The sequence below is a fragment of the Trachurus trachurus genome (genome assembly GCF_905171665.1).
Source record: "Trachurus trachurus genome assembly, chromosome: 5".
NCBI lineage: Eukaryota > Metazoa > Chordata > Actinopteri > Carangiformes > Carangidae > Trachurus > Trachurus trachurus.
Window position 1 is genome coordinate 26,260,007 of NC_139896.1, and position 27,788 is coordinate 26,287,794.

The window sequence follows — 27,788 nt, forward strand, 5'->3', positions numbered from 1 at the left end:
TTTTTCCCCCTTGTTCTTTGTTTCCATGTTGGAGGATGTGTCGCCCTAATCCACATCTCGATGAGTCAGCCCCGCTGGATTACAGCATTACCTTTTTATTCAGCCTCGCCTGTGTGACAATGCCGCCCACATCACAAAGCAGTTAGTGATCATGGGAGGATTATGTTGACTTTATGAAGGAGAGAGGCATTCTGTTGATACAAATGTATTAGCGCATCTATACTGTTGATAAGCCGTTTATCTTTTCTATCAAAGATTTTAATCATGACAAACTATCTTTTGTTTCTCTTACTCCAATGTCCTGAGATTTTCAAAGTGCTTTGAAGCCGCCTGTCACTGTCACAGTTGGGGTTATGTGCTCGAGCCTTTAAGTGCTCATATGAACACCACTGTCACTGACAGAGGAAAATGGACCCTGAATGCCTCACTGGTGGTTTTCGAGAGAATAATGCAGCAACACTAGCAGCAGTAACACTGCTGATATGATTATATTTAACAGCTTTATGGGTCCTTTGGTCACGCTTGCTTTTCTAATTAAGACCTTTCACAGATTGACAGCTCTCTCACTTTGGCTTGCAACAACTGTAAACAGGCTGTTACTGCTGCGCATATATGACACACAAGTCTTATAAAGACACATGCAACATAGTTCCAAAATTTATTTTATTTTAAAGCCTATTTCTTTTTTGGCTCATATGACTTACAGGTATACTGTACTGTATGTGTATAATCACAGTGGTTGACCTATGTGTGTGTTTATTCCTGAGGGGTTTTAGTATTGCGTTTTAATTTGAGGTATGAGGCCAGTTACACACTACTACTGCTTAGGTCCTTGTATTAAAATACTTGTTAATCAGTTACAAGGGTGACAGCAGATTCTTAAGATCCTTAATTAATGTTGTAATCAACAGTATTTTGACTTTATTCTTTTTTAGATTTACATCCAATACAAGTTGATAGAAAATAAGAAAATGTTGTGATCATGAGACTTTCTGCTGTGCTTGGTCAGATTTTGGATACATCTTTCCTGGGGAAAATAAGGTATTGGCCTGCTTCTATATATCTGACGGAAATTAAGTAGTTTTATATTAGAGACATAAATCATCGACAACTGCAGAAATTACCATTAATTCAATTCAGGATTAATCAGACTGTTGTAATATGAGGTAATTCCTAACAAGTGCAGTTCACCATGAACAGTTTTCTATAAACAAATGCAAACATTATCACTTGAAGCAGTGAATGCCTAAAGGCATGTCCTAGCTGCAGTCTGCATGTGACAGATATGTTTCTGCACTCTGTTATTATTTGTTTTCATCATATCTTGTCACGGCTAAGCGGGAGGTCTGTTTTCTGTCAGCACAGCAAAACAAGTGGTTTCTTCAGCAATTTCAACATTTTTACATTTTGACACATGAGAAGTAACCAGATGGTGTTGTGTGCAGGCGCGGCACATCATCCTTTTCTGTTAATAAGCGTAACGGTGAAACAAAAGAAGATAAAAAAAGAGGAATCTGGCATCTTCTTAAAGCGCTGCGGCTTCCCGGGGGTCCGCTGTTCTTTCCCAAGGCTGTTGTGTGTCTTCTTCATTAAAAGTGAAGAGAGCGGTGCATTTTTGGGGGCAGCGTGGTCAGTGTTTGAGTTGCAGATGAGGCATTAGACCTGTCATGTGGCACAAACTACTTGTCTAAACAGTCCACTCACAAGTCGGGGACATAATGAGTTCCTCAGAGGCCTCTGCCACTGCTGCACTGTGCTGTGCACTAATGTGACGTGCGCGTACCACCGGCTACTTGTGTGCCCACTGCTTAGTGCGCTCTTGAAGAAACACTGGGGTTAATGGAGTGCTTGTAATTACACATAACATTTAATGATTGTGGTACCCCCCTCATCCCCCAACCCCCTCTTCCCGCCACTCATACACACCTTGAGAATTATTATAGTATGATCATTAATCCAACATGTGCTTGTTCTGCATGGATGCACAGCCAGGACACCTTGGTGAATGGCAGCACAGCTTGTTGCCCTCTACACCGGTCATTAACTCTTAATGACATGTACGCAGGGAAAGTCATGCAGAATTTACAACGGATCCACTTCATATTTGAAGTGTGCGTCCACCCCGCTTCTTGACCCCCTCCCTGCCACCATCATGACATTTGCATGATTACTCAATCACAGTGTATCAAATTCTGCTCTCCACCAAGTGCTCTCGCACCGGGGACATTCAAGAGACGCTCTCTTATAGAAAAAGGAAAGAGAGAAAAAATAAGAGACAGATACAACTCTGTCAAAAGGTTTATTCAAACAACAATGATGCATTTGGGTTTACAAAATAGGGAATATGGACACAACAAAAAAGCTGGTGTTTAAAAAATTGGCTGAGGCTCTTATTATAGGAACAGATAAAGGGCAGGTAAAACATTACAGAGGCCTGGAATTACCACTGTTCTAACATCTACTGTGGTAAATTCAGCATAATGCACATTACCACAGCACTAATTCCATCAGTGCAACAACAGTCATGTCACACTGACCATTTTCCTGGAAAGAGCACTCTCTTTAGAAAACAGACACACAGCTTTTATAATACTACTACTATTATTATTATTGCTTTATTTATTTTTTCCCATGGTTTCTCTGCTCCCTCTGTGAGTGTGGTTTGGTTGCCACCACTACAATTTAACAGATGGCGCAGATGTTTGAAATCCTGTAAGAACTGCAAGTAATGCAAATGGTTTTGCCCTCTGAGAAAGTATTTTAAGGTTTTATGATGAAAAAAAAGAGAAGAAAAGAAAGAAAATCAGCAAACTTGAAGCTGCTGGAACCAATAAGCAAATGGAAATAATATGGAGAGTAGTGCTGTGGAAACAGACATCATCTTGAATTTATCAACATAACAAAGAGTAGATTAAGATTCTATCAAGTCAGCAACTTGGTTTTGTGATAAAATCATTGAACAGTGTGACACGTCGAAACGCAGTGTAACAGTTGCACCAGTGGAGATGAGTCATGAAGTCTGACTCAAACTGACTCTGTAGCTAAAGTTAGCTTACATTAGCCACACAGATCAGAACACGTTAGGCTGTGGCAGTGTTGAAGTGAGTACGGGTACATTTCATTCTTTTTGCTCTCAACTCAACTTTTCTACTAAGACAAAGTGCACGATTTTTTTTCCTTCCCAAAGTGATATTTGGAGTGTCTAGTGCACTAGTGGTTAATACATACCTAACCAGGATGTCCATGGTTTTCTGTCTCTGTCTGTACTTGCAAATATCAAATAATGACAAAGCTGCCAAAAGGAAGTTACTTAAGAATCCTTTTATTTATTTTAGGCATTACAATCTCTTTCTATTTTTTATTTTATTTTGAGGGTTCTTTTGTTTTGAGATGAGGCCTGGACCCACAAGAAATCAAATCAGCCCATGTGGATTCAGGACATTTATTTATAATCTAATATACTTCTGTTGTCTTGATTAAGGTTCTCCAGCCAACTGTAATTAGCTAATGTTATTAGTTACTGAGAGGTTTGTTGTGGGTCTATGAATTGTTCTGCACAGCCACTCTAATAAACATTACGTTTTCAGGGTTTTTGTTCATTTGACTTTAGCGTTTGGATTTTGATTTGAAGCAGCTTGCTCAGCTCTAGGCTTTACATTTGCCTTACTGAGATCTCAAAAAAGCCATCATCGTGACTTTAGAAAGTGAGCAGACGCAATGAAAATATGATCAGGATACACTAATAAAAGAGGGAAGCTATAAATGGAGGCTGAGGTCTTTATGCGGGTGAGACTGTGTTTGAGATTGTACCATACGTTTCTAGCGTTAAGGTGACATCGGTATAAATTCCACTATGATGAATGGGCTTTGCATTTAGGTCCATCTATTCTCATTGTGGTAGACAGAGATTTTTATGAACAGGACTGGGTGTCATGCTCACGGAGGGAAAAAAAAAAGAGACCTTTTGCATTATGAAAAAAACGTGTCAACTAGAATCATCTTTTGAGCTACACAACACTGGAGACGGCGCACACCCTTGACAGGAGAGAAAGAGGTGAGGAAAGATGGAAAACCCTGAGAACTCGCCTTTCTTTTCCATCCGGCTGTCCCCAGTGAGACTGATGCCGGAAAGGCCACCGTTTTTGAGACAGTCGCGGGGTAAAAACACTTTTCTCTGACATGATAGCAGGAGACAAGACACACTGATGGGAAGCTTCATTCACTGATGAAGCTTCACTGATGGGATAAAATGTAAAGGCTCTCCAGGAGGCCCACAGATACTCCCAGACTAGGGAGAATATCCCAGCCAAGCAAATACTAATGTCAGATTCCTCTTCATTTTTTCGAAAAGGTTATCTGTCATCAGCGAGCTCACTGCGTCCCCTGTTGAGACCTGGGCAGTCCATAGAGATATCCTAGATAAATGGTTTTATGAGCGAGCCAGGAGATTGGCCACCGTGAGCGACTTTGGTTTTTAAGAAGTTTTTTTTTCTTCCATTTGACCTTTTATAAACTGAGTTTCAGTACATATGGAATCTAAGACGCATTATTATTGCTGAGGATGTGGTGTTACTGGACTCTCGAGAGCTGTGCAGTTCTGCAGAGGAAGAAATGCGACTTATTTTTAGCAGATGTCCACTGAAACTGCTGACAATGAACAGAAGTGTGTAACAATAGATTGTAGCTGGCTCAGATTCAGGAATGATTCATCACAACAACAAAAAATAAATAAATAAATAAATAAAAATGACCTACTTTTACATACATATCTGTCAATTGCAACTCAAAAAAGAAGGGGTGGGCGGTGACCGTTTACTGATGTGTAACATATACATTTCACAAAACAGATAGATATCATGTGTGGAAATATAATATACCGAGCCAGCAAGTCCAATCTCAGCTTTTAGGTTGTTTTATGTATCTGGACAAGTTCAATACACTGCTGTGTGCTGATGCAATTAGATGGAGTGTAGTGTAACCTCAAGGCACCCCCCCTGGTCAGATGGTGGTGTAACATTTATACTGTCCGCCTTGTTGGGAAATAAAGAGAATCGGCTACAAGGTATCTAGTATTGGAGCCACTGGGGCCTCATGTCCCTGATTACATGCTTAAAACCCTGTTGAAGCCACTTTGTGAAGAGCACCAGTCCTCATTCTACAACCAATAAAAAAAATGTTGATTTCAATTTTGGATGCAATTACAGTCAACCCTCTTTTCTCTTTCATTTTTTTTCAATCAACTACATGATTTTTCATGATTTCTTGTTTTATTTGTTCCAAAACTCCACTTGGTGCCAGGCGAAGCCCTGTCTCTCCAAAGAGAGAGGTGGAATTTCAATTACATACAGTATACAAAAAGGAACCTAGCTTGCCTTTTGTAGACAATTATATAAACCTCTTGCATCTAGACACAGACATCAGAAATAAAAGATTTCTGTCTGGGGAAAAGGCAGAAAACTGAAGCTGTTTTGCAACTGATCACAAGAACCACTGAACCCGACAAACTGCATGTTGTGAACAGCAGTCCATCAGTTGTTTTTCTCCCAGATGCTATTGAATTTTGAGCAGCTCGGCTGCTGCAGTTGGGGGTTAAGGATATTTTAATGGTTCTTCTTGAGGGAGACTGTTTACTTTTCCTACCTGATTTCCCAGCAAGTTATGAGATTCAAATCATAGCTTTACTTTGATAAATACAAGTTAGTAAAGGTTTAGTAAATGTTGAACGAAGTCAAAGCAATGCATTCAGGGTGCTATGGACATTTGTCTAATTTCTCTGTTCACATTGTCAGAGATTAAAATACACCCATACCTGTCTACAGTCTTAGGGTGGAGAATGCAGCTTATTGCTATAATAAGAACCTCAACAGGGAAACACACTAAAAATAGGTTTCTAATACCCACTGCTGTACTGGTATGGTGAGAACACAAACAAATCATTAGTGGATCTCAGCCACTAGAGAAACTGCATTGGTGGTTCTTTAGAGCAGTTAGGTTTTAACAACAATCAGACTGATATCTGATGCCATTGCTATCATTTCAAATTTAGATTGAGTTTTTGGACTTTAGCAACTGCATGGAGAGACAGGTATGTGTACTGGATGCAGGATCAGGGCTAATCTTAACAACTTAACTGGGCTAACCCCAACCCAATGTTGATTATAATTACAGTATATTATGATAATAATTTGACAGGTAAAGGGCAGTATTTTATCAGTGCTCTCTCTCTCTCTCTCTCTTTCGCTCTCACTGTGTGGGTGTGTCTTGCTCTGAATGAGGGTAAACACAAGTCAAGTCAAACTGTATGTAGAAATACTGAGCTGCAGTAGCAGCTGCACACACACAAGACACTGTGTCTGATGCTGTTTCTTTTCTGAACCACTTAATCTGCCTTCATCTTCAGATGAATTTGCTTTGACACTGCACTTTTTCCCCCTCCATTCTCTCTAGTTCCCTCCGCTCCAGATACAAACACACACACACACACCTCCTCCTCACCTATGTCACACATGTAGACTTTTTACTGGTACCATCTTAAAATCATCGTGACAATTTCTACTTAGTGTTCTTTCGGTATTGTCATTTACCAAATCTCGTGGGGAATAACATAAAACATTTTCAATATATCACTCACTCTCATAGTGACGCTCACTTTAATGCTGCCAGAAAAGCTCTTATTGTATCTCCAACTCAACAACTGCAACAGCTGTCAATAAGCACAACAGTGCAATTATCTGAGTCAGTGAACAGATCAGAGATGTGGTGTGATTCAGAGGATTGTTCGTCACAGCTATGATTAACTGTCATTTAAAACATTCCTGTACGTTGACATTTGATTTCAGGCTGCAAATATAAGTCGGCCTCCCAAAAACAATCAGACCAACAGGTGGAAAAACAACAGTGGTGCAGTCCAGAGCTGCTTCTGTCTCACCACAGAGAACAGCAAAGCTGGTCCAGAATATTCCTAATGTACAAAAGCAGTGGCTCCTTCAAACAAAACATGTCCCTGATCTTTTGTGACAAGAAAAGCCACAGCAAAATCCTCCATTCAATTCTTTGAAGGAAAATATTTTCTTTCACTTCTCGGATATGAATTAAACATTAAATTGACATTCTGCCAATGCAACAAGTAGATATTAGAATGACAAATTAGCTTGAAGAGCAGGAGTTCAAATGAATAATTTATCTGTACAAACACTGCATACTCAAGACTCTATGAAAGAATTTTAATTATCTTAAATTGCTTTGCTTTAAAAGGGCAATGTCTATATAATGAAACTCTGGATCACTGCTCTTTGTGTGAAAGCAGTTAATTATTAATATGCCTGTCATGAATGTGAACTCAACTAATAGCTGAGTATAATGTGAATCTACATGGAGGAAATGGAAAACAGGTCATGCAACAAAGGGAAGTAAGTAAGGTGCTGGGCTTTGACCCATGTTATGTTAAAATTACGTCAACTGGAAGGATATCTTTTCAAAGCTGTCTCAAGCTTTTTTTATTGTATTGCAACACATTGGCCCACCACCTTGGTCCAGATGTGATGTATGGGACTGCCAGGAAATTTTGTACATCCACTGTTCCCAGACATTTTCCTCACATACCACTTATCCCATGGAATACTGTAGGAGAATAAAAGTACAAATCACCTCATGTTCTTGGTAGGGCGCCATTAGGATTGCGAAACCCAGGACACCCGAGATCTGACCTAGGTTACCATGGCGCAGAACAAGTTGACAACAACATCAGGAAAGCCAGGAAATATTGGGAAATGCACCACGCACATACACACACATAGTGATAAGAGCCAAGTTACGTGACCAAAGGTCCAAGATAAATAATATTCAGCTGTTCCCCCCTTTTCCCTTCTGGGTTAATGTTGCCAGAAGTCTGGTAAACAGGATAGCACGCACACACACACACACACAGCCTGGGTTTGGTCACTCCTTGTAATGTGGGAAGAATATCTCGAGCCTACGTTGGTTACGGGGCCGTGTTGGAATAAAGAGATCCCCATCTGACACCTGTGTCTTGATCGTCTCATTCCTCTTTTGATGCACCTTTTTCTGCCACAACAATATCTCAACATCTACTTGATGATATCAAACATTCATGGGTCACAGAGGATGAATCTGACTTTGTGTGATTCCCTGTTTCAGTGAACAACAAATGTTTGCAGTCTTTTACACTTTTCCTGTGTTTGATTTTAAATGTTTATCCATAAGAGGATACATTTGTGGTTGTAAGTACCAAAAACCATCTTATTGCAGTTTTACATCTCCTCTCTCAGGCTTCTCTGTGGAGCTCTAGCAGTAACAGTTTGGTGAGCCAATCAGAAGAGAGAAGGCTCCCAAGTATTTCTGATTGGCTGACTGTTTGGTGAGTGATTAAAAAAAAGAGCAGATCTTCAGGTAAACTCTCAGAGGGACCAAATCCTGAAAGGTTTGATTGTGGGAGGGTCTTGGGCCATGGCTGAGGGAAGTGACTTTGTTGTGACATCACAATGTTACAGGAAGTCCTGATGGCGACTTTCAAAGCTCAGTTTCTGCTACAGTCTGTGTGCATTTCTCTGTGGACTAAGCACTTGATACTTTTACAGCAATGATGTAGAACCTGGACCTGCTTTTTTTAAATGAAGAGACATGGACATCTCATTTCATACACTGTGCGACCTTTTAACAGCCTGATAATTTATTGTACATCAACTGTGTTAGTAATGTGTTATGAGATGGGACGTAACCACCACTGTCTGCACTCACAACTTTTTTAGACTGCATTTTGTTTGGTATATGAAACCATCTCTGCCCACCAAAGCTCTCATTACAATCCATTTGGTTCATGTCACACATACTGTATCTGCAACCTGTTGTTTCCTAAGTGAACCTACAGATGTACTGTTAAAGCAACACTATGTAGTTTCCTGGCCTTAAAATAATGTTTTTAAATTCAGGCAGAATTTAAATGTAATTTAATTTCAGAGAAAAAAAAGCAAAAAATTCTACATCACCAGTCCGATATGTAGGGCTATCCGTGTTGGGAAACCACATAGTGTTGCTTTAAGTGCAGCACAGCATTGCAATTTTGGCCTGAAATGCAATGACACTAGAGTCTTTTGGATTACTTGTTTTTAGTACCTGTAGCCGTCAGAAGTGCAGTTTTGTGTCAATGAGATATTGGGAATGTGCTTGTCAGCTTAAATACCTGAGTGTTTTTAAAAGCTCACATCAGAATCCCTCTTGAGTTGAGACAAACAGCCTTTTCAGTATCAATAAACATAACTTACCTGCGAAATTCAGTCGGCGGATGTGCTTCAGCAGATGAGTGCCATTGATAGGATCCATTTTAGCGCAGAGGCCCACTTTCCCTGGGCAGAGCTCCTGGTGCATGTTGTGCAGTGCATGGGCCATCGAGTAAACGGCATCAATAACAAACTGCACCTTTCCCTCTTGTTCATAATTTGAATCCTTCCCTATCCGTTCTTGATCTGCAAGACAGAGATGTACATCAATTAGAAACATTGCCTGCATAAACTGTACTGTGTGTGCGTTGTTTCATGAACGGGTTACGTGAATTTGAATTACGGAAGCAGCCTCCTCTGTGATCGCTCATCTAGTTCATTGCTACCCATGTCAAGTATGAGGTTGAGTCAAACATTTGCATCTATGTAGTTCAACAATCGTGGAGGGGACTGAAAGGTATTTCACAAGTGGGTTCAAAATACTCAATCAGGCAAAAGAAGCATGAATCAGCCACATTATGCGATCAAGAAAAACTTATTCACTTAAAGGACTGGAGTGGTTTCTGTGAGTGGGTCCATCTTAAAGAATTAAGTACTTGTTTTCCCCTGACCTTTATTTGAAGGAGGCTGAGAGTGAACATAATATGTATAATTGTGCCAAAAATAAATAGATCCATCTTAAAATGATGGAATTACTTGAAGATCCTGCTTTTGCCTGCCAACAGTTACTAAAGTTATATTTTCAACACTTTTCCTCCGTCTCACCAGCAGCTCAGATTGGACCGGATAGCCAGGTCCCTGAAAATGGAGGGTGTGGCATCGGCCCAAAAGGCACAGAAGAAAATGCATTGCTCCTCGGTGAGTCTTATTCTTTCTGAACTGAATGGGTCTTGCCTCTAGCAATTAGCTAGAAGGTAAATATCTGGATCGCTGCAGAGGGGCAAATCAATTCCAATATCTGGAGTGCAAGGTTTTCTCCTCTGGGAAATCTCATCAGTTAAAAACAAAAACTCTTTCTTGTCCGTCCAGCAGGAACTTGCAGACCTCTGTCCAATTGATTCAGCAAACATTGAGTCTTAGACCTACTGTATTGCCTATACATGTACCATAAAGTATTACCTATATGCCTTGTGCCATTTTTTTCCATTAGCAGCTTCAACAAGCTGATATACGTTCCAATTTGGTTGAATCCGAGAGTCCCGGCCTGTTTGACTTAGAGTCCAACTGTGAATTCAGTCTATATTGCTCCAATGTATTTAGAAGCCAATACACTGAGGAATGAGAGAGGCAGGAAATGGAGACATCCATTCACAGGATGGGGATAATCCGCTCACAGGCTCAATGTAATAACTTGTGATAGGAGTTTATTAATCCTGGCCCAGGTTGTTCCATAGGTTTTTGTGATTGCTAATTGCTACGAGGAAGCGGGTTCTGAGAGGGAGATACAATGTGCCAATCCCAACTTCCCCTTTCTCCTCACGAGCGTCAAACCTTGAAGCGCCGCTGCATGTGCACAAGTGATTATAAAAAAGCAGGTGTGTTCAATTTAGATTAACAATAGACTAATTTTCCAGGGATGAGCTAATGATAGAGCCGCATATATTTATATACCTGCCAAATGGAATTCAGTTAAGCTTTGCAAGTTAACAAGCGCACAGTGGGGAATCTGCGCCTGTAAATGTTCAAATAATGGTTGTACCCTTGGGTAAACATTACCCGATAGAGTGTAGATCTCTTTAATTGAATCACTTGCCACCATATTTAGCAAAAGCGTGCAAAATTGTTAGAACGACATGGATGAGCATGGTGTTCGGATGAAGTATAGGGAGGACTGGGGATAGTTGTTTTTCTCTCATGCACATGCAGTTGTTTGGATGTAGAAAGTAGAAAGGGCACAAACTAACATACTGTAAACCTGAAAATAAACCTGAAGTAAAAAAAAAAAAAAATGGATGGTTTAATATAAGTGTACCAAGAGATACAAGTTGGTGTAAAGCTTTTCATTTTAAGATGCAGCTATAATCACAATATACCAGTTATGAGAGAAAAAAAAATTCACACTATTTTGTTCATGATCGATCTTCCACTCTTAACAAAGCAAAATCCAGATTTCTACTATGAGGAGTTTTTTGATGCACCAGCACTTTTAGTAATAATGAATAATAAAACCCCAAATAAACACAATCAGCCATTCACTTTGATGTTGGGTTCACTAATCATCTAGCATACACTATGTACGTGTGGTAAACTGCAGGCTAAAGTTTAGACTCACACTGTAGCACACAATCACTGTGGTATAGTAGTTTTTCACTGTCATGCAGTACAGTGCAGAGTCAACCATAAAAAAAAAAGAAAAATAAATTGCTATTAATTTAAAAGTTCTGTATGTTACCGTATGTTCTGATAGATTATGTACAGATTCATGTCACTGAATAACACTGATCCAGAAACCAAAAACTGGATGGAATAAAGTGAGACACAGGACTGTGAGTGTCTGACTCAGCGCCTAATGACGTTACTGAAGTTTAAAAAAAAACAGCAGGTGTGTTGGTCACTGACTCACCTTTTATTGTGTGATATATTTAATTGTCTTTTTTTCTGGGTGTAGAGTCACAGTTTCTGGCTCAGATGTTCAGAAATGAATCAACATTTTAAACTGTTATCTCATAAGGTTTTCTATCCACTGTCAATGCACTGGGCCAAGCTGATGCTCTTTTTGTTTCTGGCGTTGGTGTGTATACATGCCAAATGACATTAAACTCACTCTATTAATATTAAACCCAGCGCCACCAGGAAAATGATATTTATATACAGTGTGTGGTCAGTGTCATTTCTTATTAGCTGCTCTTAACGGTTTGGACATGTGAGCACCAGTCATCCATAACCACACATTTTGTAACAGAACAGTCATTTATCATGCAACATCTGTCCTCTTAAGGTTGAGGCAATTTTCAATGGCCACTTCAGCCTCAAAGTGTGCTAGCCCTCAAATCAACAGAGGTCTCCTGTCAGCCATCTTTCATTTGCCACATCTCCAACAGACCAGAGGCAGTTTAATGTCCCCGATTATCTCATGAGCTTTTGAAATGCATGAATTATTGTTGGAGGTTACGGCTCAGTAATTAAGGGCCACAGGGCCTTGATTGGACAGAGATTGTCACAGTTTGGCCGACATGCTTATGCCGCTGGGAATCCTGTGAGCCAGAGTGGGTGTGAGAGTGATATTTTTCTTGCAGGCCTGGCAGACCACCCACACTAACTTTGTATTGTCTCCTCTCCATAAGACCATTTTCCTATTTCCCTCCATCTTTCTCTCTCTGTCTCTTTCTCTAGCTCCCTCCTCAGTGGTATTTTGGCTCTCACACACACATTTTGCAGGCTGCCATTTTGCTTTCAGTGAAATCCATTCAGATTAAACAAAGCAGAAGTGAAGTGTGGGTGTCTTCCACTCTGAAGTGACACAAACAGTAAGACATTTTGTGGAAATGAGTGTGGGCCAACAACCTTTGACCTTTCTTTTAGGTTGGGACTGGCCACAGGCCATCCAGTCTTTTCCTGCCAAACCAGTTGGGCTGGCCACTATGTGTGCTGCTCTTTCATATATTATTTATCTGAAATGACTAAACTAAAAAGACAATTTAATTTTCTTATACAACAAACAATTATATTGCTGTTAATTTGCTAAGTATGCTTTTGATTAAGTGGTGATAAGAGAACAAAGGACGTAAAGTAAAAGGCGAAAAGCAGCAAATCCTTTGAGAAGCCAGGATAAGCTAATGACCGCTACACCAATTATATTTCTATTTTTTCTGGGCAAAAGGATTTAAATTATGGTTTTAAGGGGTTCGATAAAAGCCTGTTTACAGGCAGCATGAGGTTTACAGATAGTTTAGTCTCTGGTTGTTGAGTTTACAAACTGTAGCCAGCAAATCTAGTCAGCTGTAATGACTGCTCATTAGTCCTGTGAGTTGGCCAGACTACAACATGAAAAGCTTCACTGTTGCCTGGTTTCTGTGTTATCTGCATACTGGCGTCTGTTCTATTTCACAGCAGCGATGGACGAGTTCCTCGGGTAGGAAGGGCCGCTTGATGTCTGGAAAGATACAGTGAAAAGTGGACTGTCTGTTTGTGCTCTTCAAAAAGTGTGAGTCTTTATCTACAGAAGGGATCTAAGCAGCCGCACTATGTTGGAAAGTGTTTGCAGTTAACTGTAGAGGAGTGTGAACGGAGCTTGGAAACTGTAAACAGTAGTAGAAATCTCCAAGTTTAACTTATAACTAATTTGATTCAACCTGAAAAACAGCTAGTGTAATCTGGTTATAAGACCATCTTAACTAAGCAACACATTTGATCTGTTTTCTTTTTTATCTTCATGTAGAAATGTAAAATTTGATTATGTGTGGTATAAATGTGCCTCCCCGTGGTTCCCCTGCAACTGTGAGCAGGATAAGCGCTTTAAAAAATAGATTCTGGAGATGCTTCTAGAGATGAAAAGGCCCAGTATAAGCTCGCTTTATCTGCATTGCTGAATTTCCTGCTGCTTCCAAACATCACTTTCACACAGTAGGCATAGGAGGCATGGTGCCATGGGTCCCTGCTCTACCTCACCTCTCCTTTCCACATTAATCAATATCAGTTTTACATCTCCTTCATTCACAGATAAAAGACAAGTCTCACTTTTCTCCCAAGTCACTCATGCCCTCCTTATCCTTTGATCACGCTGAGCAGTCTAACCCTCTCAGGACACCAATGATTCTGCGGCATGCCCCATGTGGTTCTCTTGCAGCTGCCTCCGAGGCACGGCGGGGGCACTCCAGTGGTGGAGAGGCGCCAGGAGTGTCACACTTTAACCTCAAACAAATGCTGTGAGGCTCTCTGCACGTGAAGCAGAGCTGATAGTCAAGTTCTACACTCAAACGCCTGTAATGAGCACGACGAGTGACAAAAAGAGATACTCACTGCTTCACTCATTCACGTCTACCACAGTGAGATTCTTCGTATTATCGATGTGAGGATGTTGAGTCATGAAGTTAAATCCTGCTCCAAGGTTTTGTAAGAGTAAATAACTTCAAGTGTGTGAACACTCACAGTACAGAGACTTATTCAAAGGATCATTTACTTTTCTATGCACTGGAATTTTGATGGTGTATATATGATGTTGTCCACTTGTTCAATTACTGCATTCACTTTTTTAACCTAGATTTAGTTTGTTTAGTTTGTTAACCCAGCATACAGTAATAGCAGCTTCTTTTTACTTCAAAGGACAAGACTGGTAATGTATGGTGATATTTTGTCAACACAGACACAAATCCATTAAAAATACACTGAATAACATTTTCCTTTATTAGGACGAACACTGTTGTTTATTTTTGAGTCACTGGCACAAAACCAGCTATTGAAAACAATTTCCAGCTACGTAGGAAGTGATTTTCCCTAACCCGTTTCTAAAGATTTGAATCTTACTTAAAGCAGAAGTAAGCGATCCGGTCGTTTTGGCTAACTTCTTGTCAGCCGATGGAGTTAGCAGCCCCCGCCCTCGTCATGGATCTATTGGTCCTCGTCCCTACGTCACCACATTCACGCGCATCCCTTGGCTGCACACACAGCCCTTCATGTCGTTCTCTCTCCTCATTGGATAAAGGTTGTAGGATACATGGAAAGTTTTCTCCTCGGCTTACAGCAGAGCAGAGTGACTGACAGACCCGTGTTTCGGACCAAACACTCTATATAAGTGATTCCCATCGGAAGATATAACTATTTAAGACTTATATTAACACAAATATACTGCTTACTTCTATAATTTGTATTTGTGAATTTTGCTACATAAACCGGATTTAATTGAGTTTAATTTGTTTTATCTGTTAGACTAATATAGATACTTGTAAATATTCCAGTAACCTCCTATATTATCCCCCCAGGGGCAGATACATAAAAGTCTCTTTGGATTCACGACTACAATGCTTTTATAAGCCCCGCAGCAGAAATATATACTGTCTTTGTGCCAAGCCGAGGTTAGTATACACATTGTTCCATATTTTTCGTCTCAGACACGGTGAAATTACATGTGACGGGTGTTATCCGGGGTGTTGATCAGACGACACACTCCTGAACTGTCACTGCTGCTCCCCAAGGAACTCGCCCGTGCTCTGTGTGGCATTCCCACGGGCGGTAACCTGGGGTCACTCCTACCAATCTCAAGTCTAAATCATGTATCAGTTTTATCTCATCCACCTGAGTGCTACCCTACATTATAACCCTCTGTGTTATCTCTTCTCTGTGCTCAGTGTTGGGATTTACTGCCTGTGAAGACAACGCCAGCTGTTGGTTTTGCAGCCCACCTCTTGAGTAAAAGTTGTACTTTGTCTCCAGTGGATTTAGTGAGTCTGTACTGTTTCAGCAGCACTGCTCTACTTGTTCATTGTTTGGCCAAGACGTTCCTTTGTTAAATCCTGAGTCTATAAATAAACAGCAGCAGACTCTGTACACTGGGGTCTGTCTATCTCTCATCATTTGGATACAGTAACAGCCCATGTATGAGCGTGATGATCACTGCAGGTTCATGTAAATGGTTATCAACACACTCTATGGGGCATTAGCAACATCGTCCAAGCAGCCTTTGATTTGTACAGGAGGGAAATATGTGTACAATGTGAATATATAAAATATACATATAATTATAAATAATCAATAACCGACAAATTTGTGTTGCTGTTTACATACATAATTATGCTGTACATTCAGTATGTATTGCCATAAAGCGGCCCTGCTCACTGGTCTATTACAACTACAGGCATTAAAGGGATGGTTTCCACATTACTGATTAACCCTACTGCAAAAGAGCATATGGCGCACACAGTGTTGTGAAACAATATGCATGCATTTGCCAGTTTATTAGGCACGCCTGGCTAAAGTGAATATGGTTTAATGCAGCAGCTGTGCAATAAATCTGACATTAATGAAGATTATGATGCTCAGGTTTTGCTTAAACCGTTTTGGAGAGGTGTTCATTCAACTTTGTCATTATTAAAGAATGTAGTTTGTGGTGCAATTAAACTTTAATGCATTTCTAATATTTCATCCACCCCATTTGTAACGATGGTACTTTGTCTATTAAAATAAAAGCTAGACACTCATTAAGGCAGGAGTGGAAAAAATCTCTGATAAATGTTAAAATATAAAAAAAAAAAAAAAAAAAAAACCTCAACACTTCCTGGTGGTTTGTCATACTGAAACTCTACCTAGCATATGAGGGGAAGGCTGCAGGACTTTTACTGTGAAATTTTAGGCCATCATTCAAGTGAAATGAACAAAATGCTGTACAAATTCTTTTGTGGGGTGACACAAACAGTAAACAGGAAATAGAGTTTGTTTGGAACAATTCCATCTTTAGGCAAAATAAACATTCATTGTTTCCCAGATGACACACAATTATACTTATCAGTGACTCCAGATGAAACTAGTGTGCCTTTAGGAGATTAAGACCTGGATGGCCGACAATTTTCTGCTGTTGAACTCAGACAAAACTCAAGTTATTGTATTTGGCCCCAAACACCTCAAAACACATTATCTAAAGACGTAATCACTCTAGATGGCATTGGGCCTCCAGCAACACTGCCATCAGGATGCGTTCATATCCTTTAATTCCCACCTCAAACAAACTTTAAGGACTGCCTTTTTTCAAGCACCAGCATAACACAGCAGAACTTGTGTACAATGTCCTGTCCTGTCGAAAAAGATGAAGCAAAAACTAATCCATACATCTGTTACTTCTAAGCTATAGTAGTAGACATTTCCCTCTCCATCAAGTCTCTAAGGATTCCCTAGTTGATCCAAAACACTGCTGTGGGTTTTCTGACTAGAACCAGGAAAATAGATCTTATTCATCCCATATTCTCATCTCTGCACTGACTCCCTGAAAAACCCTGAATAAAATCTGAATCCCCTCCTCACACACAAAGCCTTTAATGGTCAGGCACGTTCATATTTCATCGCACCCTATTACCCCACTAGAACACTGTGCTCCCATAGTGCAGGCTTACTACTTGTTTCCCAGAGTAGAGTGGGATGCAGAGCCTTCAGCTCTCAGGCTCATCTCCTCCTGATGCCTCTTCCAGTTTGGATCCAGGAAGCAGAAACCCTCTCCAAATTTAAGAGGAGGCTTAAAACTTTCCTTTCTGATGGAGCTTATAGTTGGGTCTGGCTTGGGCTGGCCTTGATCCATCCCTTAGTTTCCTGCTATAGACCTAAACTACCAGGGGACTTCCCATGATGCACCCCTCTCCTCTCTTCTCCTTTCCCTCTCCATCTGTATGCATTCATATCTCATTAATGCATGTCACCAACCCAGCTTTTTCTCCCTCTCTGTCGTTTTCTGCAGGTATTCCTTCCCATGGAGTCTGGATCTGTGATGTCAAGCCAACTACCCATTATTATCATTATTGTTCTTACTGTTATCATTATTATTGATAACATACATCTATAACATTGTGCTATATTCTCTTTCTTCCTGCTGTCCTTCTCCTCTTTCTACTGTATCTCTCTTTCAATCCTACCAATCCAGACAGATGGCTGCTCACCCAGAGTCTGGTTCTGCTTGAGATTCCTTTCTTTTAAAGGAACTTTTTTCCTTGGTACTGTCGCCAAGTGCTTGCTCATTTGGGAATATGGGTCTCTGTAATAAAATATCATGAAGAGTAGTCAACCTGCTCTATATAAAAGTTTCCTGGGACAACTTTTGTACGGTTCTGCCATAACTTCACATTTAATACATAAATATATAACAAGATTATGCTTGTAGAGAGAGGAAAAATGGGATTAATCCACACATTCATAAACACTACTGCACTGAAAAAAAACAACGACAACAACAAAATGTTTTGCCTGGATCCTGGCTTTGATGTTTTCTTTTATTTAGCTGCAGTCCAGCAGAATGTGAAACTGGGTTTAGTCAGGGAGGTCTGGATAACTGTTGTTGTGTGAAGCATGTGCGGACATATCGCGCACAAACTGTCATGACACATTTTTGTTTATAAATACCAGTGGCTGTGTGGAAAGTTGTGTATGCAGATTGTGCATACACACATCTGGCTCCAGGGCAGTGTGGTGGCTCAGTGGTTAGCACTGTCATCTCACAGAAAGGAGGTTGTTATTTTGATTCCCTTTGATTCCCTAGAGTTTGTGTAGCTTCTGCCTGAAGACAAATAATTCAGTCGGACAAGAGTCTCGAAATTGCCCTTGAGTATGAATGTGAAAGTGAGTGATTTTCCGACTTAGTGCCCTGTAATGACGTGCTGAGCTATTCTGCTTTTCTCTCCTGCATGTCCCTCAACTTCACACCTCATCTCCGACTATATTATGTCATAAAATGCAATGTTTTATCTTTATTTGTTGCACATGAATCAGCCCTCGCTGTGCGATAAGCTATCTTTATATCTTTATTTAAACAGACTGGGGCTGACTGTATTAAATTTGAAATATTAAATCTAACTAATCTTTCATTTTGTGTTTGTGAGTGTATAATCCAAGGCTCTGTGACATATCATTTGCAATATTGCCCAATCCTGTCATATCTGAGAAAATAAACTGAATCTGAAATTGAGTTTTTATTTGCAAATGTAAATTCAAACAGGGTAGTAGCATTTTCTGCATTAAATTGCAGGATCTAACTCTTAGTTTACTGAATGAGCTCTCAATCCTCAGCTTCCCTCATTACTTTAAGAGACCAAATATTATTAACAGCAGGTTGGGAATGTGGTTCATTAAGTCACAGTCCAGCACAGCTCTAACAGCCCAGTCTCTAAGCTTAAATTTCTGTAGCCCATAAAACTTGGTTGGGTGAAATCATAGGAAATGTTCAATTTTAATGATGAAACTAATGGTAAGGCTAAGTAGTGGTTGGTTGGTTATTTACAGTTGGGATTGACTGAAGGGACCTGAACCTGATGCACAGACAGGAAGCTGATTTTGGCTACTCCTCTAAAGCTGTTTCTTGCTGACTACAAGCTCTACGTCAGGACTATGACTAATAATGTAGCCATACACCTGCTAATAATTGAAAAAAAAGGAAAATTCATAGAAACTAATAAAATAAATTATTACCATTATCATTTCCCACAGCTTCAAATGTTTTGTCTGATCAACAGTCCTGAATCTAAGGATTTTAAGTCTTTGATAGAGGTGTCAAATCCTCAAAGCACGACAAATATTTCACATTTTTGCTTAATAAAACACTGATCAGTCACAACAGTGATACCAGTCACCTGTTTTAATGATGTAACTGATCAGTGTTTAATGAGTTGAGCCTCGAAGCCCGGGAAAAATAATTAGAACCACAAACTAAGTTTCAGATCAAATTACAAATGGTTCAGATTGAACTCTGTAAACAGAAATGTACACCAATAGGCCAGTTCTGTTATATTGTTGTGGCTGATGGTGGAAGTCACTTCATGATACTGTTCCACCTTCAACTCTTTAATTTGTGTGTGGTGCTCATCTTAAGACTGACCAGGCAAAGACCTGGTGATGGACAACAAACACAGTCTACCATTTCACTGGATGAACTGTTAATAATAGCTGCCCTGCTAATGACAAGGTAATCATCTTAACACTGCTGTACTGTTAAGTGTTTTAAAGTTTTTTTTCATGGTTGCTAATTGAATGTGATGAACTGGTTGTGAATATAAATATACATACATGTCCAGGTGCAACTGCAGCTGACCACGCAGACACTGTCAGGAATAGCCTGAACGCCTCTCATATGTAATTATACACAATATATGTAATTATGCCCCTCGTCCTCAATCACAACATCCAAATGACGCAGCTCTCAGCGTTCATTAAATTAGCTTTTATTGAGAATAAAGAATTTTTCATACCGATCACAGTTAGAGCAGCAAGAAGAAACAGATTCTGTTCAATTAATTAAACTGAAAATTAGAATTATTAATAAGTGAGAGTACTGCCAGGAAGAAAACCCACATTACACTAGTTTATCCTCATCTTTTATATATATGTTGAGTTACTTAATTGGTGTTTGAATCTTAAAATGTACAGTGTTTTTCCACCTCAAGACAGACTGTGCTCTCCACAGCTGTGTATCGTATAGAACTGAGCCTGGAGCTTTAAGCATGCAGCCCGGCTAAGCCATCCACTCGTTATAGCCACGTGGGTAAACGCGCTCGACTCAGCAGAAATGGAGTGCAGCACTGAAATGAGCTGTGAGATGAGGTGCGATTTTTGAATACTGAATGTATAGCTACTCCACTTTTAATAGGTAAGAAACGCTGTCAAAACACATTCACGCATCACCTCCCTGGACACGTTGAATGTTTCCAAGTTGGTTAAAAGTTTAAACAAAAAGAAGACAGATTCAATTGTTGTTGTTTTTTCTTCCCCTTCCCTCCCAACAGGAGAACATCTTACTTGTGCACTTTTTGAGGCCGGACCCTTTCTTCACGGCGTGACGGCTGAGTTTGCAGTTGAAGTTGTTCTCCCAGAACTCAGCAAACCAGATATTCCTTCTGTTGTTTTCCAGCGTTCGGCTGATGAAGTAACGATCAAACCCTAAACAGATCAATGGGTTTTTTGTCATTGACAGCGAGTGTCAGTGTAAACAACAGTGTTGCTTCAGTTTGTGAGTCAGAGCTCTGTTGTTTCATACAGTTTAATTAATTGAATATTGCATATGTTCAATTTACTTTGTTGCATTTTTTTTTTTTTGACTGAATCTTAGATCAAAAACAAAGCAACTTGTATTTTTCTGCAAACAGACACAGCTCTGTGTCACATGAAAAAGAAAATCACTGGAACTTGCACATGAGTTTTAGAAGACAAGCAGATCTGATGTATGCACAATGCCCCTCTCCGTACCTCTAATTGACTGGCGCTTGGGCAGGATGGTGACGGCTCCCTCTGCCATCTCCTCCTGGTGAACAACCGGAGAGATCTTTGAGCCCCAGCTGTCCGAACCCACCCAGATGAAATGACCTGTCTGGTTGGCCTTTTTAGCAGCATGGAGCAGCCGCCTGCAAAGGTGAGGAAACAGATGTTGCCATGGATAAGGTCGACGTTCCAACCAGCCCCACTTTGATTTTGTTTTGCAATTCGTTACACACTAGTCTGGCAGAGCTGGACTGGAACGGCTGTGTTCAGACACGTCTCTGTGCTTTCTGCTGGGGTCGTGTTTTTTCGAATCTTCAAAGCAGTGTTTCGTATAGCCATTATCACGCACGCCTTACCTGATATCGTCTTCGTTGGCAAAAAGTATGACCACTCTTGCGTTCGGGTTTTCTCTCAGTCGCCGGATGACCTTGTCAAATTCTCCCTGCTTGGGCTCCCGGGGAATCTTGACTGACTGGGAGATGCACACACCACCTGAACACACAGAGGTTTATAGATGTCAGATTGTCATAGGAGGAAATGTAAATCACATCACAGAGGCACGGGAGCCAAACATATAAATTCAAAAGTGGCACTGTACATATTTAATTTTGTGAATTGAATCTGAATATAATTAGATGCAAATAAACCATCATGGCTGACTTAATGAAGCCAAGGGCTTTGAGGCCACTTCATCAGTTTAACCTGGAGAAAACAGAGAGAGTGCAATGCTGCATTTCCCTGAAGAGTGACTGACCAGGAGAGGGATAACAGACCGTATGAGAAAGTTTGTTGTGGTCTAATTTTTGCAATGTGTCAGCATGCTGAGTTCACTGTTAAGACAGTCAGGTTGAAATTTGAATATTATCTGTGAGACACTGAATGATATGACACTGTGTAGTGCTGTTGCTCTAAATAATAAGCAGAATACACAGTTCCTGTACATACACACACACACACACACACATCTGGTAGACATTACCAATGTTGATTTGAAGGAGACTTTTTTTCAAAAACATCTCTGGAGTCATATTTATTACTTTTCCTATGGTTCCTTTGGGTGTAATTATGTAGATTTTTAGCACTTTCCTATAAAAAGGGAACACAGTGTGATCTTGTTTCAGTCTAAGAACTGAACACCTCTGAAACCTTTATCTCTTCTTTTAGTTCCCAACTTTCTTAGAGAAGGTACACAATTTAACCCTCCGTTTACTTTCTGTGGCATTAAGTTAAGTTAGACCAGTGTGGAGTGAGTGTATTTGGATTTAAAGGTGTGTGGGGTTCCATGCATGAATGTCTTAATCGGGCACAAAGCATGTATGTGGATGATTTGTTTCTCTACGAGTGCAGAGAGGTTGTGTAGTCGTCGTGTGGCTGCTGTAAAGCCCTGACAGTTAGTTACAGTCCTCAGAGTAAGATCCACTACACGTTCACAAAGTGACTAACGTTTCGAGTCCTTGCAAGCACGGAGCGAGATATGTTTTGTGCAGTCGAAGCAAAGTTTCCACTTCTTCTCCAACAGGATTTCTCTGGTGAGATTTAGAGAGCCTCGGTGTGGCATGTTTGTCTGAAGGATTGTTCCTGAGCTTCCTGCAGCTCTCAGGACAGCGAGCACACTGTGCCAAGACATGCCTTACTGTACACTGTAGATGCCACATTAATACACACGTTTCCTGCCACCATCTCCAGCCAACATAGGCAACACTCAGTAAGTCAGTGAGGCTTCAGTGACTAATAACATGGAGAGTGTGAGTTTATTTGTAGTGTCACGTGAAAGGCTGATAAAGTGTTCTCCAAAAAAAAAGAAAAAAAGAAAAACTATCAAAGGAAACAACCAGCAGGAGGTATCAAACAATTAACTGTAAATTAATTAAAATTACACATCTCTCTCCATAGGCTGAGTCATGAATTTATGCAACACCCACACGCTCAGTGACCCGCTGCATGGAGCTCCCACAGAGAAGAGACACAACAGCGAAAAGGCTTCTGTGTTATTTTAGGATGTGTGACAAAGATTATTGTCCTCTGTGTGTCTGTGTGTGTCTATGTCTTTGTGCAAAACTCTGCAGAGCAGACGCCTGTCACTCTGTGGTCTTCCAACCTGGTACCCAGCTCAATGAGAGGGCAGCTAAACTCATCCCAATTTAGCTGTCTGACAAAGTTTGGGGCTCTGAGACTGAGTTCCGGCGCTGGACCAAACTATCGGCTTCTTGCACAGCTGTCAGCAAACCTCATTAAATCTGAGAGGGTCAGAAATTCAGTCCTCAGACATGCAAAAGATATTCAATTGTGTCAGGAAAGAAATCTCCAACAAGTGTCGAGACTTTGAGTGTTTATGAAAAATAAATTGCCATCATCTTGTTTAGAGATGTCCAGGTAGGACAAAAGACTGGAGGCATGGTCAGGTCTTCACCAAAAACCAAAAACGAAATGTGTGAAACTTTCACACCCATCTGAGCCACGCTACTGTAATGTGTTCACAATAAAGGCCTTTTATTGTAGCTCTTCTTTCTCCTGTTGAGGATTTTCCAATAAAGACATAAATAAACTCTCTCACAAAAATCAATGTAAATTTGCAGACCTGTTGAACTAGTTTTAGTTTGTCTATTTGTTATAAGAGTGGACACAAGAGATTCTGCAAAACTGAAGCAACAGTAAAAATCAAGACTGTATGAATAAAAGTCTCTAGCAGATAATGCTGTGGTCTGCATCAGTTTCTATTTTGCTTTGTTTAGGAATGAAATCTCTGTCAAGACTTGTGCATTCTTTCAAAATAATTAGAAATATAATGATGAGAAATAATGAAAAAGTTATTAATTCGGGAAGGCTATTGTGAAATCATCTTAAACAATGGAGGATAAGTTTCAAGTGAGTGGTCTACAGTATGACCACTTGACTATGCAAAAATCACATCTTATTATGGCACATTATGGCGCTGCAGTGGGGACAAAGCTCTTCAACCAATTAGTAGTCAATTGTCTCACCTCAGCAAGACTGGAATCTCTGTGGTGGTCAGTTCAAAAAAAATATATATACACGGTGGCCTATTAAGTTGGAATAATTTTGTTTTAGACATATTCCTCTTTCTACTCCTATAAAAGTTAATTGTGGTTTAATTTTCACAGTGATATGTTTGGAAGAAATTGATCAATAAAGTTTGCAGAACACACTATCTATCATTTGCATTAAAGGGATAGTTCACCCTAGAATGATATTTCGCTCATTATCTACTCACCCTCATGTTGACTAAGGGCTGGAAGAATTTCCAGAGTCCACCGTCCCTTCTCTGAGTTACAGGGGGTCTTGGCGTCGCAGTGCATTTCAATGCAACAGTTGCAAAGGGACACCAGAGCTCTTCGTAAAAAAACACACACAAAAAAACATCCAAATACCTCGATGATGCTCGTATGTAATGTCCGTCTTGTGCTGAAGCTCCAAATCTCGCGTGATTCGCAGTAACCGCACTGACGCCGGCGCAAATCACGCGAGATTTGGACGGACCAGGAAGAGAAGCTTCGAGAAGCTTCCGCTACAAACAAGCTTAAAATATAGACTTATTTAATTTTTTTCGGGACAATTACGCAATTTGGGGCTTCAGCACAAGACGGACATTACATACGAGCATCATGGAGGTATTTGGATGTTTTTTTGTGTGTGTTTTTTTACGAAGAGCTCTGGTGTCCCTTTGCAACCATTGCATTGAAATGCACTGCGATGCCAAGACCCCCTGTAACTAAGAGAAGGGACGGTGGACTCTGGAAATTCTTCCAGCCCTTAGTCAACATGAGGGTGAGTAGATAATGAGCGAAATATCATTCTAGGGTGAACTATCCCTTTAAGAGATAAAATAAATATATGGTAACACTTTACTTGACGCCTATCTCTATAACACATTATAACCATACTTATAATGAGTTATAATGAGTTATAGCACTGTATAACTATAATTATAAACACTCATAAATTATCATAATGCTTTATAACAATAAGCATAACACACTATAAAGCATTTTATCATGACTTATAAGGTTGGTTATTAAAATACGTTATAATTGTTAGTAACTCACTGACAATGCCCACATCGATAATGCATTATTAATATAGTTATAATGTGTTATAAGTGTATAACTATCATTATAAACACTAATTAATTATCATGAGGCTTTATAACAATAAGCATAAGACATCATAGAACATTTTATAATGGATTATAAGGTCTTAGTATTATAATAGAGTTATAATGCTCTACTTATTGTTATAAAGTCTTGTGTGATTTATGAGTGTTTTTAATGATAGTTATACAAGTGTATAAGCCAATTAACACATTATAACTATATTTATAATGTATTATAAATGTGGGCATTGTCAGCCAGTTACTAACAATTATAACGTATTATAATACCTGCCCTTGTAAGTCAGGATAAAATACTTTATAGTGTGTTATGATTATTGTTATAAAGCATTACGATCATTTATGAGTGTTTATAACTATAGTTATACATTGCTATAACTGCATTATACCTCATTATAAGTATAGGTTATAATGTGTTATAGAGATAGGCGTCAAGTAAAGTGTTACCAAATATATATATATATATATTTTATTCCAGCTTAATGGGCAACTGTATGAATGAGATGAACAGACCTTCAAGTGCCTCAGTATTGAAACACTTAAAAGTCTGATCATCACTAAAGAGTATGTCATGCAAGAAAGCTAATTAAAACAAATGAAATGGCCAAAAGTCATCACTGACTTCATTCAGTGCCAGCAGTAACAAATACGCAAGAAAAAGTTCCACCGCAAGAGTGTGTAGTAGCTGGTAGTGATCTAAATCGTTGATTAGAAAAGATTAAAAGACAGAAATCATCCTTTTTCTTTCATAATTCAGTCTTCTGGCAGTTGTGCATTTGCACAGAAACATGACTAAATCAGTGCACTGAACAAAGTAGTACTACACCTGAGTACAGCTAACAGGCAATCTTTCACTTCATCCCACCTGCAAAGCTGTGATTGCTCAACTCTTTCTCTAACTGGGGAGGAACAGGAATCAATGCACACAAACTGAGGTCAGAGGATTTGTATCGTTACACTGAACATGACAGGATGTGGGGTAATAAGGAGTGATGCTTTTTGACGCAGCTCTATCAGACCTCATGTAACAAGGCTGGAGGATCAAACACTTAATTATTTTGCTTAACGTTTTTTATTGTCTTAAACTTGTATGTTTCTTTAATGCAGGTATTGCCTTTGGACATGTATGACAGAGTAAGTCTGTAAGTTTGAGTTCATAGCGTGTTTGATGCTCGAAGTGATGCGTGGAAACCTTAAAATCACACTTTAACTGTCTTAATGCATCACATCATCAGGTCATTTAGTTTATGGTAGACTGCTGCAGGGGCTGTGTGGCTCTGCTGCAGTCATGACAGCATTTCATCACTCCAGCCATTTGTGTGTGATGACCCGCTTGTCCATTCGACTCAAACAGCTCCATTATGGGTCATTTTGGGTGTTTACTTACAGTAAATGGATGGGTTCAGATAAGTGAGAGGCATGCAAACCACGCCATCACGCTGCAGTTTTCTCACATGCCACGGTGGCAGAGGATCCCGGTGTTATCTTAACTACTATGTCTTTACAAAGATTAATGGAAACTAATAGTGACAAATGGCTGCTGCAGTGTTAGGACAGCCACAGTCACGCAGTCCATCGTTGCCACAATGGTTGAGACACTTTCTCTTCCTCCACTATTTCTGCTTTTTATCTATAGTGAGATGCCTCCCAGATATAAACAGTCATGGTGTGTGTGAGATCAACACCACCAAATAAAAAAATGCCATGACATCAGCAACAAGTGTTTATTTATTTATTTATTTTTTAAATGTAATTGTTTTGTGAGGACTGGACTCAGATGATCTTCACATTAGCAGAAAGGAGATTCAGGACTCTAATGTCTGAAACAAACAGTCTAATGATTAGATATATGTCTAAGATGTATAGAGAAGAGAACAAAGTCGTTGTTGTTGAAAATATAGCTGAATAATTTAATACTGTCAAAACAAGCAGAAAAAGCTTAGCTCTCTCTGAATCACTCAGCTGACCCATGGCTGCGGCAGAGACTAGTAATAGTTTAGTAGTTGTGAAAATGTAAAATCAAAGGGAGGTCTTCTTTTCATGGGAAAATAAAACGCAGGAAATATTTTATCTGAAGCAAAGATTCAAATGCAAAAAAAACTTCATCTGAAAGTGACACCAGGCTGCAGTGTAAACAGCAGACCTCTACTCTATGACAAGACTTCACTCCGTATCAGAGACGTCAGTTGGCAGCGCTCATCACAGGCTCATTTACAATGTCCTTTTACTAACTACACTGGAAAGTAAAGCGACATTAATTAAAAAGAACAGATGAAAAAAAAATTGATTAGAGTAACGAGTCACACGTTGGGTTAGTCACTCACACACACACACACACACACACCCCTGTGTATTAGGAGTCACACATGTCTCTGTGGCTGAGTTGTACCAATCACACACACACAAACACACATGGGACTTTTAGTAAATGACCACAAGTGCATGTACTTGCATTTCATCCTCTGTGTCCCAACCAAACACACACGCAGACACACACCAGCTGAAAACATTACCTGATATTGTATTACAAGCTCGTGATGAAT

The 27,788-nt window shown here is 39.8% G+C and overlaps 1 protein-coding gene across 1 annotated transcript in view; it reads right to left on the reverse strand.

Moving 5' to 3' along the window:
* Positions 1-27,788, reverse strand: part of LOC310986491 (metabotropic glutamate receptor 4-like) — a 173,858-nt gene that overhangs the window by 20,406 nt on the left and 125,664 nt on the right. Inside the window, exons 4-7 of the mRNA XM_083972420.1 lie at positions 21,473-21,608; positions 21,105-21,259; positions 20,658-20,798; positions 9,282-9,482 (exon numbers count right to left, since the gene is read on the reverse strand). Coding sequence (XP_083828546.1) covers positions 9,282-9,482; positions 20,658-20,798; positions 21,105-21,259; positions 21,473-21,608 — 633 coding nt within the window. The remainder of the gene's footprint in view (positions 1-9,281; positions 9,483-20,657; positions 20,799-21,104; positions 21,260-21,472; positions 21,609-27,788) is intronic.